Genomic DNA, 19,195 nt, shown 5'->3' with positions numbered 1-19,195 from the left:
GCCAAAAGGAAATTAAATCGCTTCTAGTTTTCAAGGGTTTATAAATCTGCTCAACTTCTACTCTGGCATCACCATTTCTCAATTTCAGTTTGCTCTCTTTAAAACAGATTATAATGTAATATATATAAACTATATTCTTTCTAATGAGCTTCCATAAAGAAGTAAAACCTCGTCTTGATGAAAGAGAATTGGGGGGATATTAGATTTTGACATCTCCCCCTGGTAGTCAGTCCCATTATAATGTATATTGTCATGTGTTTTTTGAATCCTGTTGTTTTTCTGTGTATACTACTTTGAGCCATTAAAGTACAGTGGTGTAGAAATATTAGCAATAATTAATAATTATCACATGTGATTGTTGTAACAGATCCTTACACAACTTAAAAACTGGATTCACACATTATGCTAAGTCATAATTCTTAAAATCATTTTATGTTTAATAAGCCATAGTTCACACATTTATGATAAGCCAATAGGAGACAAATCATTTTGTAACTTAACATGATATATGAACGTGCTCACAGAAGCACTACATAAACAGCTTACCATATTATGAATAAAGGCAAAATACCCCCAAACTGGTCTCAGATAGCCAGTAAACTAAAACACTGATTCATTATATTCACGCTGAACATTACTGCTAACACTTTACAGTAGTTAAAAGAAGTAGTTTTTCCCACAAAGAAATACCATGGGAAGTATATGCTAATTCTAAGAGATCCACTGAGTTGGGTGGCCAATAAATTTAAATAAGTAATAATAAATAATAACAGTCTTCTCAACTGTGGTTGAATTAGACCACAACAGCTGTATTTGTCATTATCAGAACTGCAGACACAATCTGTAATCTAAGAGATCATGCTCTTTAATCTCTGGCAAAGGACAAAACTTTTGTAGGTCCGAGTCATGACCTTCTTATAATTATCACACACACAAAGTCAATCCTACCTCTGCTCTCATGCGTTTTGCACGACGTGCAGGAGGGCAAGTTTCGGATGGTTGAACAGATTGTCTCTGAGGAATATCATGGGGTTTATATTCTTTGTCCTTTGTACCACTGGTAATATCTGGCTTCTGAAAACACTAAAAAAGGAAGCAAGAGTGAATTATTTCTTTGTATTTCATACAAAAATCCCATTGGTATTAAAATTATCTTTAGTTGTTGAAAGAAACTATTATTACATGCTTATATACATTGAATTGGGATGACCAGCTGTATTTTCAATAAAAATTGTTTAGGGTAGATCAATCCTTTTATTGTCTGAAAGAAAGGTTCCTCCCATTTTCAAAAGCAGGTACATCAGAATGACCATAGCAGTAGACAGAAAGACAACTTTTACCAACACTTACCCTACCTTGCAGTTGCTTAACCTGCCACATATTATTTCAGAATTATCTATAGGCCTAATGAGCAGACATTATATATGCATATATGCTGTAGAAAAAGGGAGAATTTGCAAAACTCTTAATTTCTTCTGCTGGCAGAAGAAAAATCTGGATCTGCCTATTATTCATGAATGATTAAAAATGCCATGATTTAAAATACAATTAATCTTGTATAGTGGATGGGCTTTATATTTCATTCCAATGCTAACGAGAGGTAAATCCCATCAGCACTAGATTCAGACAATATGGCATCTTTCCAACAAAGACCATGAAAAATAGATAATGACCACTTATATCCAAGGTGCTTTTAGCAGCCTACACAACTATCCTAGTCTTACCCATTTCTATGTTCTGCTACTGAAAGTGACTCAAGATTTTCCACTGCCCCCCCAAATGTGCACTAGTGATTTTAGGAGAGGATGATTAAGCTAAGAGATAAATATTAAAATAGCTGTACTCCTTAAGTGTACTCTGAACTCCAGTCAGGGTATCACTGACTTAGTTGTTTGTACTCATGGGATATACTAAGCTTGTTTGACTAAGAAGTTATCTAAAATAGTAAAATGGAAAATATCCGAATGTGTGTATGTGTGTTAGACCTAAGGTATAATTTCTACTACATTGCTCTGACAATGTGAAATGACTGCAGTACTGTTTCAAGCAATAGGGTCATATAGCATTGTTAGAGAAGAGGCATTTGTCAAGTACGGTAGCATCTAGATAAACAGTAATAATCATATAAATAATGCATTTTTATTCATTCACATTTTATTATTACTACATTGATACCCAACCTTTTACCTAATGAGCTCAAGAAAACATATGTTTTCCATTTTAGTCCTTCAATTACCCTGAGGTTGATTAAACTGAATGTATAAGACTGGCCCAAGATCACTAAGTTTCATAGCTGAATGGAGAGTTGAACATAGGTCTCCAGATACTGTTAGATTGCTAACAAGATGGGGGACGCGGTGGCGCAGCAGCTTAATGATGCTGGAGTGTGCTGGCCAGAAAAGGTCGAGTCTCCAAAGGTTCGAGCCCAGCTCCACGTGACATAAGTGAGCTCCCGTCATTTCGTCCCTAGCTCCTGCCCACCTAGCAGTTCGAAAGTACACCATCTACGAGTAGATAAATAGGTACCCCCATTTTGGTGGGGGGAAACGCTGGCAGCACAGGGAAGAGGAATCGGCGCTGGACCTGCCTGGATGCAATTGGTGAAAGGATCGACCTCCCTAGGAATGCTGCTGGCCAGCTGCTGCAAAGCTAGCTCGCCCTCTTGTGTGCACCAGTGCACTAGCAATTGTTGGTGCCAGAACATCTACTATATGTAAAACACATTGTGGACTCCCTGGCACTGTATTTGTTGTTCAGTCGTTAAGTCGTGTCCAACTCTTCATGACCCCATGAACCATATTGTGCCAGGCCTTCCTGTCCTTCACTGCCTCCCCGAGTTTGCTCAGTTTCATGCTCATTGCTTCAGTGATGCTATTTAACCATCTCATCCTCTGCCGTCCTCTTCTCCTTTTGCCTTCAATCTTTCCCAGCATCAGGGTCTTTTCCAGAGTCCTCTCTTCGCATTAGGTGACCAAAGTATCTGAGCTTGACACTGAGCTTGGCACTGTATGCCATACATTAAATAATAATGCTAACAATATATACTATCAACATTTAGAATCTGTGAGTGAAGTTTTAAGACAGAAAAAACTAAAGTCTAAGTAACAGAAATTAAGAAAGGATATATCCAATTGTTGATAATTTACAAACACAGAAAGCTGATTTTTCAAGCCTCATGAAAGGCATCAAACTTTTTATAACAATTATATTATCAGATTCTTATCTGGAATTTACAACTCTGAATTAACTTCAAGTCCCTCTTCCTCACATCAGTATAACCCATATTACCTGTACTTTCATTCAGAATGGTTGAGTCTCAATTGCTCTCATTTCAATACATTGCTGAGATTCACTCACTCTGAGCTGGAAGGTACTGAAAGGCACCATTTGGCCAAAGCCTTGGAATGAGCAAGCAACTAGGGTCTTGGACCAGATTTGCCTATGCAAACTGTGTTTATGGATCCTGCAGGGTTCCTTGGTTTATTGAGGAGCTGCAGGAGATGAAGTGACACAAGGGACATCTAGAGTGAAGCCAACCAACCAACCAAAAGTAAGAACCTTTATTAGGACTTACTTTGTGGCAACAAGCATGCTTACTTCTCTGCTCTTATTTTGTCCGCAGATAGCCAGCCAGCAGCCGTTTAGGGTAACCAGGTTCCTTCTGGGCAAAGAACCAGAAAAACCCTTGCAGGGCCAACGTGAAAAATATTTTCAGCATCTGTCAGATAAAGTCACTCGACTTCACTTGGAAATAGACACCAGCTGGGCAGGTCCTTTGGAAGTGACTGGGGCACGTCTGATCTCAATTATCTGGGAAGAGTTTGAGCCAGTTACTCCCAAGGAAGTGGACAGGGTTCTTGGGGCTGTAAGTTCTGCCACCTGTTTCAGACCTGTGACCCTCCTGATTAAGGCCTCCAGGAAGGTGGCACATGGTTGGGTCCAAGCAATGATTAATGCCTCATTGCAGGAGGGGATGTTGCTGCCTGCCTTGAAGGAGGCAGTGGTGTGTCCCCTTCTCAAGAGGCCATCCTTGGATGCAACTGTGTTAGATAACTTTTGTCCAGTCTCCACCTTTCCCTTTTTAGAGAAGGTTGTTGAGAGGGTGGTGAGCACTCAGCTTCAAAAGGCCCTGGATAAAGCAAATTATCTGGACCCTTTTCAGTCAGGGTTCAGACTGGAGTACAGCACAGAGATAGCACTGGTTGCACTGGTAGATGGGGGCAGCACATCTGTTCTTGCCCTCTTGGTTTTTCAGTGGCTTTTGATACCATTGATAATGGTATCCTTCTGGACCAGCTTCAGAGGTTGAGAGCGGGGGTCACAGATTTGCAGTGGTTTTCCTTCTTCCTTTGGGGCAGATTCCAGCCCATCTTGGTGGAGGAGATGAAGTCTTAGGCCCCTGCAATGTGGGGTGCCTCAGGACTCGGGTCTCTCACCCATCCTTTTTCATATTTACATTAAACCACTGGGAGAGGTCATCCGGCAGCACAGGGTGCAGAATAATCAATATACTGATGACACACAATTATACATCTCCACTCCTGGCCAGCTAAGCAACACTATCTTAGTACTGGCCCATTGGCTAAAGACTGTAAGGGTCTGGATGGGGTGGAACCCACTTCAAATCAACCCTAGCAAGACACAGTGGATCTGGATTTTTGGCCTCCTGGGTCCAGTGCTAAATCATCTTTGACTCTTGCTGGGTTAGGGTGATGTGCAATTTGTGAGTCCTCCTGGACTTCCAGTTCCTGCTCAAGGAGCAGATGGCAGCTGTGGTTGGCAGGGTCTTTGTACAAATCCATCTCTTGTGGCAATTCCTGGATCGGATAGCCTTGCTCACAGTCATTCATGCTCTGGTCACTTCCCAGTTGGATCACTGCAATGAGCTCTACATGGAGCTGCTGCTGAAGACCATCCAAAAACTACAACTGGTCCAGAATGTAGCAGGACGCACATTTCTGAATGCCTTATGTTTTTCCCATATTACATCACTGCTGTGCAAGCTGCACTGGCTTTCAGTTTCTTTCTGAAACTGGTTATCACCTTTAAAGCCCTAAAGGGACCAGGCTACTTGGGGACCCTCTCTCTCTGAGGATATCTGCTTGTCCCAACCAATCAGATAGAACAGGCATGCTCAAGGTCCCTCCACTTAAATGCTGTCATCCAGCAGGACCTAGGAAGCAGGACTTCTCTGTAACTTTTTCTGCCCTGTGGAACATCCTTCCCCCAGAGATCTGGCAGGCTCCCATCCTCCTTGTCTTCCAGGCCTTGAAGAGCTAGCTTTCCCCACAAACATTGGAGTATGATGAGGTGGAACTCAGTAATACAGTGTGTGGATGTAAGGGAAGGTGCTGCCTGGGGATGCCATGAGTTTTATAAAGTTTTATTTTGATGGTTTGTGGAGCTTCTGTTTTGTTTTCTGTGATGCCCAGGGTTGCTGTTACAATATGGGCAGCTACATAAGTGTTTTAAAATAAATAAATACATTATGTTGCAAGAATTGTCTAGAAAACCATCAGTTTCAATTGTAGGGAAATGTTTCATATGACTAGATGCTTAAGGATATGGACAAGACACTTGAGGGATTCTATTCCACCTATTACTTGGGCATTAGACTTTTGCCCACAATAGCCAATTAAAGCTAGCCAAAGAGATGGGTGAAGTAGCCCCCCAGGCAATATTTACACCTTTTTGAAGGGGCAGGGCAATTTCAGTGGCTTTGCAACAGTCACTGATATATCCCCCTCCTCAAGAGTCCCCCTCTGCACCCAACAATTTTGGAATAGAGCCTAACAGGCAGTATCCTCTTTGGGACAAGAGTGTGAAATGGGTAGTAGATCAGCTTCGGATGAGCTTGGATGAAAATGATTAAAATCTGGCTTCAGGCCTTGTTTTAGCACCAAAACTGCGTTGGTCACACTGCCAGTTGACCAGTATTGGGAAAGAGATCAGAGGAATAAAACCTTACTGATTTGTCCCAGATCTCCCAATCACTTCTGATATTGCTGACCATGTAGCTTACTGGAGTGGCTGTTGATAGAAGTCAGACATGATGATATCATAGTTCTGCTCTTTCCTGAGGAACTATTTCTGGAAAGTAACATTCAATATGCTGCTTGCACTGTAATGGCCACCAAGTATCAAGTATTTCTTTTGCTATACTTTTTTTAAAAAAAGTATATTAAATAATTGAGCAAGATTATCTGCAGATGTATGATGATATGTCATTAGTCAACAGATTAGCATGATCAATCTGAAACAGATGAGATACTACAGGGTCTAGATCAGTGTCTGGAGACAGTAATAGATTGGATGAGGAGCAACAGCTTGATTAGAGACTGTTCTCATGTTAAGCACTGGAAGAAGCCATAGTTTGAACTGAGTGGTACTTTTCACTGAAGGAACAGGTGCATAGTCTTATATCAGATCTCCCTAACAACAATCAAGATTTGAGAAGAACAGCAAAAAAATTATTCTCTTTGAACTCAAATCAATAAGATTAGTGAAAAGGTTGAAGTCAGAACACAAGAATTTCAGCAACCGACTCTGCTTTCAATTTTTATGGGACCTACCCATAGGCAATGTGTCTGTATCCAACTCCAGCTGATTCCACAGCTATGTTTTTTTCTGAACTGACAGTCTGGCTATAGTTACCAATACCTCAACAGTTTAATAAGTAGATTACGGTGTTTTATGTGGAGGCCATTGAAATAGTTAAGTATCAACTGATATAAAATACTGCCATTCAGTTATTGAGCAGGACACAGATCAGAATTATTAGTCCCTGATAGCCTCACTGACTGCATATTTACTTCCAAGCTTATTTCAAAGCAGTGCTGTTAGTACAAGCCCTAAGTGGACACAAGTACAGGTTAGAACATATTTTGGTATGTAGCAGCCCCACCTTTAAGATCCCATGAATAGGCAATACCTGGATGAAGGGAACACATGGCTGTGGCAGTCCTTGCCATATGACTTCCTGCTAATGAAGGTGCATCAGGAATTGTATTATCTCAACTTCATCTAGTATTACAGTACTATATGTACCTAATTTCCTAAGCTGTGAAACACATTGTCTGGTAATATACTAACATTCCATCATAATAATGAGCATTTTGATTGGGATGCTTATATACTATGAAGCACACAGTGTTGGATTCTGTTTTTACCAGTGTCAAGTGTATAAATGATGTTCCAAAACAAAGACAGAAATATACATTCTTTTAATCCTTTATGTTTGCTTAAAGTCTCCTTCAAGTCAAGCTCAACTTCTGATGACTCCATGTATACATCCATGTAAATTTCTTGAAAATAATATAGAAATGGTATGCTACTTCTTTTTTCTGGGATTTGATTTCACAGTCTAACCTACAGCCCTGATACTACCTGGAAGCATCTCATCCAAATACCAACCAACCCAACCCTCCTTAACTTTTTAGCTCAGATCAGGTGCTGCTATCTGCTGAGACAATATACTATTCCCCATACAATTTGCTTAATATGTATTGTAATGACATATATGCAAAACATCTGCCAGACTGGACACTTAAAAATGAAACAGAAAACCCTGCTCATTTTAATGCCCCTGATTTATAACATTTTTATTTGCTCATAAACATTTTTCTTTGACCTAAGAAAGTTCCCTATGCCTATCAACAAACAGATCTACCTACATGCCAGTTATCCACTTTGACTTCATGGGTATAATGATGGCACTGATGCTTTTAATTAATCTACAGTATTTCACCTGGAAAAGAACCCAGGAATTGCTTGTTTGAGGCAGCTTAAAAAGACACTTTCTATGCTCTTCTAGGATAGACAGTTTTGGTTTTTTTTACATGCATGCTATTTTTGCAAATCATAACAAACATTCCAAGATTATCAGAACAAAGGAAATTATACCTGTCTGTACTGAGGGAAAGGATATTGTAACAAAGTTCTACAAAATGCAAGATCACACCCTGATCTTATTAAGCTATTTTGCCCAGTTTTAAAAATCCAGTATAATAAATAGAATTGAACAGAACTGAACAGAATGAAATGGGGGGGAAATTACCCACTTTAAAAAGGGAAGGAAGATGAGACAAAGATAGACACATGTATCAACAATGGAAAGTCGGGAACTACTGTGAGCACAAATTAGAGTAAAAACTCTGTACAGCTCTTCTGACACAAAACAACTAAAATAAGAATATGCATATTGATAAACAGAATACATGCTCACCACAAGTAAGAACTTGTTCATCCCTTTACCATATTTGACAAATCGAAATATAAATGAAAGTGCAATCTAATTATAAACTTCAATTGAGTGCCCTATTCTTTAAATCAAGTAAAGGAATTCAGTAAACATTTTCAAAACTATCTTGTTCATAAGTCTTCCTATTAAAAAAATCAGAAACACGGACCATTTAACTCAAAAACATATTTTAAAACTGAGCACATGTAGTAGTTCATTTTAAAATGTATATAAGAACACTTTCATATTGTTCAAACTAGAATCTTCTAATAATTTTTCAATACTGAGGGAAGAACAATTACCAGTCAGAAATGCTTTAATTTGGATACGTGAAAACCCAATTACCTAGATATCCCTTTCCCATTCTATAATTCAGTGTGACAAAAAGAGAGGAAGCTAAATGTTTAGAATTTTTCAGAGAATGGAAGATACCAGTTGCTATATCCCAATGACTCCAATTTTTGTATGTCACTTTGTATGTAATTTTTAGTAAGAGCCATGAGCATTCTTCTATTTTAATAGTTGGATATAATTCCTGTTGAAGTAAGGAAATGTGTGCTTTTAATAACATAAATTTTCTTCCATTTCAATGAAATTCAGCAGATATAAATCTAAGTGATAAATCCAAGTGATAATACTAATCTAGTTTTTGTTTGCCAATCCTTTTGTACCAAAGTTTTTTATTTGTATGTGTGCAAAACCTGTTATACTAGCATCTGTATTAGCTGAATCTGATCTTTTATTTTAATAGAAATATTTTACTTTCAAGTGAGTATGGGCAAAGGAAGATCCCATGCATGTAATAAGATCACTCACTTAAAAAAGCAGGTCTATTTATTATGTATATGAATATACATACTTTGTATATTCTTTGTAGATTGTGCAGAGACTCACTGAGAAATATTTTTAATCCTTACAACCATTCTCTTCTGCAAACTATGTATGTAAATATGTTTCCAAGAAAACAATATATCAAGATGTAGTACATAATGAAACTACATGGTAATAGTATGGGAATACCCAGCTAATGAAAGAGGCATGGTGACTATTCTGTCTTTTGCTTAGCACCAAAGTTTTTGATGAATGATTAAAATTCTGAGTATTGACTACTAATTAATAGAAATCTTATTCAACAAAGCTCTGTTTAACAAAGCAAATTTGGTATACATTTATTCAACGTACTGAATAATCCAAAAATTATGGAACCACTAATAACCCAAAATTCCATAAGCATTTTTAATATGTCAAACAAAATTCAGTGAAATGTAATAATCTGGTAGAAAGCAACTGATCAGTAATGATAATACAGTCTAATTATTATTCTAAACCAAATAATAACAGCTGTCCTAATGATAAAAGCTCCTTACAGTTAAAAAAAAAATCCTCACATCAGGAAAAGTGTCTTTTTGTTTATAATCAAGGGAATTACTTTTAAGTAAATAGTAACTGCAACTCATAAAATAAATGTTTTATATTAAACAGCTTAATATTTAATGCATATTTGGAGACATTAGTTACTTTACACATTATTATATAATCCTTGAATGCTAGGTAAAGAAGAGATCTTATTTCTGTTTTGTGTAAGACTATTCATATATTCAGCAAAGAGTTTGTTTATTTAGTTCACAAATTATTTCTTTGGGCTCCTTCAAAAGAAATTGTGGCATACAGATAAAATAAAAATATTTCCTCAATATGTGTACATAAACAAACAGGAAAAACATTAAATAGATTTTATAGATCCAAGTCCTTGGATTAGTTATATAAAAACATAAAATTAAAAAAATGTTTTATGATCAAAAGTAGAATTGAACCAGGAAGAACAAGTATGATAAAAAAATATTAAGATTCATTCAAATAATTGATTTATTTAACAGAATATACAGTTTAAATATTTTGCATAGGAGATGATACAGAGAGCATCCAAAATAGTTTAGAACAGAGACAGGGAAGGGATGTCATTCAAAAAGTCATGTTAAACATACCTTTTCCAGAACTGCATCATCCACTAAACACATCAGTTTGGAACAAATGTCAGGTGCCTATTGCAAGAGAGAGCTTGGAGAGTTACAATTTAAAGGAACTGTGACCTTGTAAACTGAGGCCACAAGTAGTCATTTGAAAATCATTTACTTTTAGAATGGCCCTGAAAAAAACTTCAGCTTCTAATTTCAAAAACATCTGACAAAAAGTAAATTTTGAAAAGCACATGGTAACTGAAATGGCTCTAACTTTTTAGGATGAAAATGGAAAGTTGTTTGTATGTTCCTGTCACAGTAACTATGACTACATGAGTTAATGAAGAAAATGTGCACAAGACACCCCTACAATTCTATTAGCTTTAATAACAATACACACACACACAAAGTGATTAAATGAACTGCCAAACTTTCCTAATTTGTGCTAATCAGTCGGAATGTAAGACAAAGATTATGACAGAATTGTGAAGATCATTTTTCTGGCCCAAAACCAGACATTTTTATTCAGACGTTCTTGCATTATTAGCATTTCTATTCTAACCAAAATGTTCAAGTTTTTTTTTTTTAAAGACACATAATGATTAACTGAGAAAATATTGAATATGTATGTTTAAATACTACATTTAATATCTAATTGTAAAACACTGTAACAAAGATATGAGCTGCTACAGATCTCAACTGGTTAGGATTTATAACTGTGTTTTCCCAGTGAGGCAATTTAGTGCATGCCATCAAAACTGAATGAATTCAGTCCACTTATAATTTAACCATCACACCAACTTCTGGATGAATTAATCTACTGATAGCATGTAAGTGCTACTTTCTTTCAATTTAAAACTGTGTCTACCATTGGGATGAGAAAGCTGCAATGAAACTGGACGTGAGTTTTCTTTGTATAAACAACATGGTAACCAAGTGAGTCTCATGTCTTATCCCCAATTTCATTTAGATATGAATAGATATTCCCTTCTTCACTCCCCACAATCTGAATCTTATTTTAGGCTCATAACACAATATCCTTTTCTCTGAAAGGTACAACATAATTATTCAAAAAAGATTTAAAATAATGTTTTGCATGACCTTTGAATGCAATTTATTAATATTAATTGATTTAGCCCCAAATAATGCGAAGAAGAACAAAGCACAACTATACTCCACTAGTCACTGTTTTATCTCCATAGTCTTACCTATATGCTCACAAGATGAATATGGTGCTGTAGAGACCCACAGTAACTAGTCAAGCCTTAATTCAGAAGAACAACGCTATGACCATTAGGAAATATTTCTAAACACCTATCCACCATGGAACATGTGCACACGCTGTACTATACAGTACTCAAATATATGGCAATGCAAACATACCATATGGTTTACTAAGTGACAAACATTTTTGGTATAAGTAGACTTCCATTAAAAAACCTATCTGCCCATCTATAGTTAAATCAATGATACTAATTGTAAAAGGGAAGCTAATTATTTTTCTAGCTTCTCTTTCCTTCTTCTTTTATTGAAGAAATATCAGTGTACAGAAAAAAAAAATTTAGAAAAAGAGTAAGGAGAGAAAGAAAAGGCAGGTTCACCAGAGATCTACTTTATTTCCCTTTTCAAACAGAAAGTGTATTCATCATAACAAATCAGTTATTAAAAGCCCATGCATCTATATAATTCATAATTCTATCACATATGAGTGTATTGTGTGTGCATATGCACCTAAAAAAGAGACTACGATTAGCCAGGGTTTGACATTCTTTCCATGCATTTTATTAACTACAGTGGTACCTCGGGTCACGAACTTAATTCGTTCCGCGACTCTGGTCGCGGCCCAAATTGGTCGCGACCCAAATCAAATTTTCCCATAAGGTTCAATGTAAATATGGTTAATCCGTTCTGACCCCTACGAATTTGGTTGCCAACCGATTTTGGTCGCGACCTGAATCAAATTTTCCCATAAGGTTCAATGTAAATACGGTTAATCCGTTCTGAACCATATGTATTTTTTTAAAAAACCACAAAAATATGACACAAAGTACAGTACAGTACAGTATGAAGAGAGAGAACACTAACCTTGCTTGAGGCATGGAGGACAGGAAGACGGGTGGGGAGGCGGTTATTGCTTGGAGGGAGAGTCCCCATCCCTACAGGAAGCCACGACCACGTGTGTCAGCAGGGAAAATGGCCGCGGATCCTGTTTGTCACCCGATGCGGAGTTCGCGAACGGAAGCAAAATTTTGCGAACGGTGCTGTTCGTGACCCGAATTGGTCATGAACAGAAGCGTTCGTGACCCAAGGTACCACTGTATTATCCATTCTTTAGGATAAGATCTCAGAATGGTCTCTATACAAGGTAGCTATTCAATTAAAAAGTTAAAACAAAAAATAGGCTATTAATTTTTTAAAGAGCAGATAAAATCAGGCCAGCCATAAATGAAAAAGAAAAGCTTAGCAAAATAAAATGTCTTCAAGGTTCTTTCAAAGGCTACAAATAAGAGAGAATGCTAAGTGACGTTTCCAGGGTTTCTGAAACATGGCATTACATTAACAAGGTGCTATCTCAATGCTTTCTAATTTGATCAACTTTAGTAAAGGCTTGATATCAGGGCTTAAGTCCTTGGAAAAGTTAGTAAGGAACTAGGTATCTTTCAAATAGCCTGATCCCAAACAACTCAGGACTTTAAATATCAATGCTAGCACTTTCAATTAATTCCAGAAATGGATCACAAATAAAACCAATGCAAAATTGGCATGATGTGATCACAGTGCTCATCAAATACTCTTGAAAGATGAATTTCATATAATCTGAAGTTTCCAAGACAGCCATAAAGAGCACGGTGCTAATCTGCTGCAAACATAACTAAGCTGGTCATAAAGATATAGTCTAAAAATGTTACCTTCGTTTTGATAAAGGATTCTATGCTTTAATAACAAGCTCGTCAGAAAACCAAAACCTGGGTCTGAACATTACAGTGGTACCTCGGTTTACGAACTTAATTCATTCTGTGACTCTGGTCGCACCCCGAATTGGTCGCAACCCGAAGGAAATTTCCCCATAAGGTTCAATGTAATTACCGTTAATCCGTTCTGGCGTGGAGGACAGGGAGGCGGCTATTGCTTGGAGGGAGAGTCCCCCTCCCTACGACCACATGTCAGGGGCGGAAAATGGCCGGGGACCACGTGTCAGGGGCGGAAAAATGGCCGCGGACCACGTGTCGGGGCAGAAAAATGGCCGCGGACCACGTGTCAGGGGCGGGAAAATGGCCGCGGACCACGTGTCAGGGGCGGGAAAATGGCCGCGGACCACGTGTCAGGGGCGGAAAATGGCCGCGGATCCGGTTCGTAACCCGAGGCGGAGTTTGCAAACCGAGGTAAGTTTTTGCAGCTGGAGCTGGTCGTAACCCGAAAAGTTCATTAACAGAGGTGTTCGTAACCCAAGGTACCACTGTATTATTTCAGAGATATCAGACCTACTTTGTATCTCAGAAGTTTACTTTTACACTTAACTCTCACATTTGAGAGCAGGAAAAATAGGTACTTATGCCTACACAATGAAAATAAAGAAGGTACCTAAACAAGCTCAAAACGCATAAATGAAAACTTGCATACTGAAAAATATGTACTGTAGAATACAGTGCAAAGAGCTCTAAAGACCAGCAACAGATTTAGGTTATTCCAAGGACAACCTTCCAATTGTGAAGAAGAAGTCCATTAATTCAGTTGTTCTTTTCAAATGGATAAGAATAGCCACTATAAAACATCAATTTCTTGATAAATAGTGAGGTTGTGTTTTTGGTTCATGGAAATCTTCAAAATCCTATAGAAATTTCCAAAAGTCCACTGAATTATGTATCACTTTGAGAGTTCAGCAGCCAGCACCAAAACATCTAAATTAAGGACAAATATTTTGTACTTTAAAGCACTGTTGAAATGTTTTACAGCAGAATGGGAAAAAGTTGATTTAAAGTCTGGGCTAAATAAGCAGAACTTACCAGAAGGCTAGCTCCAGATTGGAATAAGTTGTAAGGGTAAAGAATGCGTTCATAGTGAGCACGTATATGTGAACCCACAGCTTTGCCAGGAGCAAATCCCATCTTGGTAGCTATTTTGGTCCATTTTCTGTCCTTGCAAACCAAGTCAAATCCACCTTCCTCTGCAACTAGCTATAAAATAAAAATAGCCGTGTAGCCAATTATGTGTATACATGAAAACAGTGCCAAAAGATACAGCTAATAAATGCAACTATTTTGTCTCAGTATGCAGCTTTTTGCTTTATCAATAAGCTATAAGTTATCAATAAGAAAACTTTAAAATATTAATCAGATATATTACAAAAAAACAATGTTTTAAGTAATCACTATGTATACCTAAGCCCCCCTTCCCTTTTTTTTTCTGAACCAGGTATGAACTCTCCAACCCCACCACTGAATTCTGGCAATGTGACAAAAGGTACAATTCCTTACCATTTTCAAATATAAAACATAACTGTTGTATAAACTCTAGAATGTCATTTTTAAAAACAAAGAACCAATATATATTCCCAAAACCAATTAAAAAAATGAAAATCCCACATATAATAAAGCCTCACTTGCACTGTGTTATCACCTTGTCCATGGCAAAAAAAATACTGTATGTCCCTAGTCACCACAAGGATGACACCATGAACTGAACCTTTATTTCGAGAAAATATATCCATTCAGTGGCCTTCAGAACTATTCTAAATTAGTTTTTCATCAAAAATTGTAATGTCTTCATCTAATAAACATGCACAACTTACCCTATTAAGCTGGAACAAATCTAGAATTTTTCGTTCTACATGTGGAATTTTCAGCGTGCATCCTTGGAGTTCCCAGAACTTTGCAATCTGGTCCAGAAAATTCAGTTTCACCCTAGTCTGAGCCTATCAGAATATAATGTGGATTTATTATACAACTTAAATCAGCTTTCATTTTGAATATTCAATTTTCGCATTCTTCAAAACATTTTGTATATTAAAAAAAGAAACTGTAAATAAAAGATGGCCTTTGGCTATTCTAACAGAGCATTTGTTGCCCGCCCTCTGGAATATCATTCCTCCGGAGATCACACTAGCCTCAACCTTGCTAGCTTTTCACAAAGCCTTGAAGACCTGGTTTTGCAATCGAGCCTGGAGCCCTGGTACTGTGAGCAAGCCCGTTTCTTAACTGTACTGAAAGTGAATGTTTGCTATATGTTTTTACCTGGCTATTTTATGTTATTTATAGTTTAGTATATTGTTTTTAACAGGGTTTTAATTGTTAGCTGCCCAGAGTTGTGCAACTGAGATGGGCAGCCATACACATTTATTAAATAAATAAATATTTATTCTCCTGTCCACATTTCAGTGCTGCAAGCAGTACAGGAAAAGCATCAGCTGTATTTCTAAACACTCATATCATATATGACACTTGAACAAGCATTTTCTGCTCAAATACAGCTGGTATTCTAACAAAGTACAAAAATACTTCTTTAAAAAAAGTCTGTCTCACTGAAATCATCCAAAATAAAGTTAGAATCTGATATACTGGGTAGACAGTTACCATCAAGTTCAATTTGTAAACCAGGAGGCATTAAACACTGGGTTTTCCAACCATTCTACTCAAGCTTATATATTTTTAACTTGTTCATTAATGATCTCAAGCAGTGGTTCTCTATCTGAAGTCTTATCAATCACTATATCAATGAACTGGATTCTATCACACAGAAACAAAAAGCCATTGTTTTCTGATAACATTTACAGTACTGTGCAAAAGTTTTAGGCAGGTGTGAAAAGATGCTGTAAAGTAAGAATGCTTTCAAAAATATATATTGTAATTGTTTATGTTTATCAATTTACAAAATGCAAAGTGAGCGAACAGAAAAAAAACCTAAATCAAATCATTATTTGGTGTGACCACCTTTTGCCTTCAAAACAGCATCAATTCTTCTAGGTACACTTGCACACAGTTTTTGAAGGAACTCAGCAGGTAGGTTGTTCCAAACATCTTGGAGAACTAAGCACAGATCTCCTATGGATGTAGGCTGCCTCAAATCTTTCTGTCTCTTCATGTTATCTCAGACAGACTCGATGATGTTGAGATCAGGGCTCTGTGGGGGCAAAACCATCACTTCCAGGACTCCTTGTTCTTCTTTACGCTGAAGATAGTTCTGAATGACATTGGCTGTATGTTTGGGGTCATCGTCCTGCTGCAGAATAAATTTGGGGCCAATCACACACCTCCCTGATGGTATGGCATGATGGATAAGTATCTGTCTGTATTTCTCAGCATTGAGGACACCATTGATCCTGACCACATCTCCAACTCCATTTGCAGAAATGCAGCCCCAAACCTGCAAGGAACCTCCACCATGCTTCACTGTTGCCTGCAGACACTCATTCTTGTACCGTTCTCCAGCCCTTTGGCAAACAAACTGCCTCCTGCTACAGCCCAATATTTCAAATTTTGACTCATCAGTCCAGAGCACCTGCTGCCATTTTTCTGCACCCCAGTTCCTATGTTTTCATGCATAGTGAGCTGCTTAGCCTTGTTTCCATGTCGGAGGTATGGCTTTTTGGCCGCAATTCTTCCATGAAGACCACTTCTGGCCAGAGACTTCTCTGGACAGTAGATGGGTGTACCTGTGTCCCACTCATTTCCACCAGTTCTGTGCTGATAGCACTGCTGGACATCTTCCAATGTTGAAGGGAAGTAAGCATGATGTGTCTTCCATCTGCTGCATTAAGTTTCCTTGGCCAACCACTCTGTCTACGGCCCTCAACATTGCCCGTTTCTTTGTGCTTCTTCAAAAGAGCTTGAACAGCACATCTTGAAACCCCAGTCTGCTTTGAAATTTTTGCCTAGGAGAGACCTTGCTGATGCAGTATGACTACCTTGTGTCTTGTTGCTGTGCTCAGTTTTGCCATAACCTATGACCAGTGACATGAAACTGTCTTCCACAACCTCACCTTAGTAGCAGAGTTTGGCTGTTCCTCACCCAGTTTTAAGTCTCCTACACAGCTGTTTCTGTTTCAGTTAATGACTGTCTTTCAACCTACATATGAAATTGATGATCATTAGCACCTGCTTGCTATAATGGGTTAATCATACACCTGACTCTAATCCTACAAGATCCCTGACTTTGTGCAAGTGTATGAAGTATGCAAGTGTAAGAATTGATGCTGGTTTGAAGCCAAAGGGTAGTCACACCAAATATTGATTTGATTTAGATTTTTCTTCAGTTCGCTCACTTTGCATTTTGTAAATTGATAAATATAAACAACTACCATATATATTTTTGAAAGCATTCTTACTTTAAAGCATTTTTTCACACCTGCCTAAAACTTTTGCACAGTACTGTGTTTACAAACATTCCATTATTTATCATTTATTGCACAGACTAATATTTCAATAATTTACCCTATGTCCATTCTACACTACTTCCAAATTTCACATATCTGTAGAGAACTACTTACCTAGAGTTAGGATGAGTAAAAGGATGGTCAAATTGCTAAAAACTTCAAATAACTTAGGATAGTTAAACCAAAGAGGGGCAGCAAAGGATTTCAAATCTAAGTTTCTGAACTGGAAGTGGCCATTAAAACTGCAGATTTTGCCCAGGCATAGGATCATGGGGCTGAGAAAACACCTCAGTGAAAACACTAACATATTAAACAGTGTCATCAATTGGGGTTTTGGAGGGATGCCTTCTCTGTTGCAGTGCCAGCCCTCTGAAACAGTATTCCCCCAGAGATCTGCATGGCTCCCACCCTGATGTTCCAAAAGCCACTGAAAACCTGGCTATTCTCCCAGGCTCTGGGGCAGAGAGGTAGGTAAGACCCTGTAAGATTTTGCCTTATAAGTTTTTGTTCTGTTTTGTATGTTTTTTTTCCAGACACCTATCATCGATTTCTTTTATATGCTGGTTTCTTATTATGTAAAGCACCTAGATTTGGTTAGAGTCAGGAGTTCTTTACATCTATATAAATAAAAATAATAACTTTATCACAAAAAAGAAACTGCATTAAGTAAAGAATAAAAAATAAAACTGTTGATCCCTTTTCTTAAATCTATGGTGTAACCACACTTGGTTACTACACTGAAATATTATAGAGCTAGAAATGTCAGCAAATACAATAAATGATGGGTACATCTATACCAGAATGGAAGGCTACAATGTTTGAGTCTTTTCAGGTTAACAGAAAGCTGTGGAAAGGAGATGGTAATGACAAAATAGAAGTATATAAAATGATGTGTGCTGTGAAACAAATTGAGGGACTGAGATTTTAAAGCAACAATTAATTTGAGCCATAAACACTGAAATATGTACATGCTGTGACAAAAAATAATTTGAAGATTATTTAATTGGTTTATACACGTCCATAACTAATTTCAAAACTCTGTATGCAATGATAAAGTATAAGAAATTCATTATTAATGCAATTTATATTTTTGGGGTCATTACCTCCAATTCATTCAGCCTTTGGATTCGTGGAGTAAAATGAAGTTTATCAACATCGCATGCAAATGGAGGCTGCCAGTCCTAAGGAAGAAGAAAAATAGCAAGTTTGATCTGAAACAATTTCTCAGACACTGTATTTTCAGATGTATAAAAATCTAACATAAAAAATATAGATGGTACATTACCTCTTACGAGCACAATGGCAGACAAGGGTAATTTGGAAATCCAGTAACTAGGATCAAGCAAGTATGTTAGTGCTCACTGCCCTGTTTTTGACTCCTTCCATCTACCGTGAGCAGCTGAAGAACTAAGAACACTTCTTTTATATTTTAATATTGCCTGTAAACTGGTATCTCTGATAGAATACAGATTCAGACACTGGGGCAACTAATCTGGTAATTCAGTAAATATTTGAAAGAATAGCAAATTATTCTCATATTATAACACACTCATTTATAAGGTATGCTAAACCAACAAGTATCATATATAAAAAGTCTTCATCTCCGAAGTTCATCTTTTTTCATGTTAT

The 19,195-nt window shown here is 37.5% G+C and overlaps 1 protein-coding gene across 5 annotated transcripts in view; it reads right to left on the bottom strand.

The window, feature by feature from the left end:
- KDM5B (lysine demethylase 5B) overlaps positions 1-19,195 on the bottom strand; it is a 75,425-nt gene that overhangs the window by 43,436 nt on the left and 12,794 nt on the right. For 4 of the 5 annotated variants that reach the window (XM_088154299.1, XM_088154298.1, XM_088154297.1 and 1 more), the window contains exons 2-6: positions 18,670-18,747; positions 14,987-15,109; positions 14,202-14,372; positions 10,225-10,281; positions 949-1,083 (exon numbers count right to left, since the gene is read on the bottom strand). In XM_088154299.1, the coding sequence (XP_088010425.1) occupies positions 949-1,083; positions 10,225-10,281; positions 14,202-14,372; positions 14,987-15,109; positions 18,670-18,747 (564 nt within the window). The remainder of the gene's footprint in view (positions 1-948; positions 1,084-10,224; positions 10,282-14,201; positions 14,373-14,986; positions 15,110-18,669; positions 18,748-19,195) is intronic. The other variant, XM_088154296.1, reaches the window with a different exon arrangement.

This window comes from Python bivittatus, unplaced genomic scaffold (genome assembly GCF_059951505.1).
Source record: "Python bivittatus isolate LINGU-HERP-01145 unplaced genomic scaffold, Pbiv_v1 ctg000700_np1212, whole genome shotgun sequence".
Taxonomy (NCBI): Eukaryota; Metazoa; Chordata; class Lepidosauria; order Squamata; family Pythonidae; genus Python; species Python bivittatus.
Note: the sequence above shows the minus strand (reverse complement) of the source record. Positions and strands in the feature narration are given on the sequence as shown.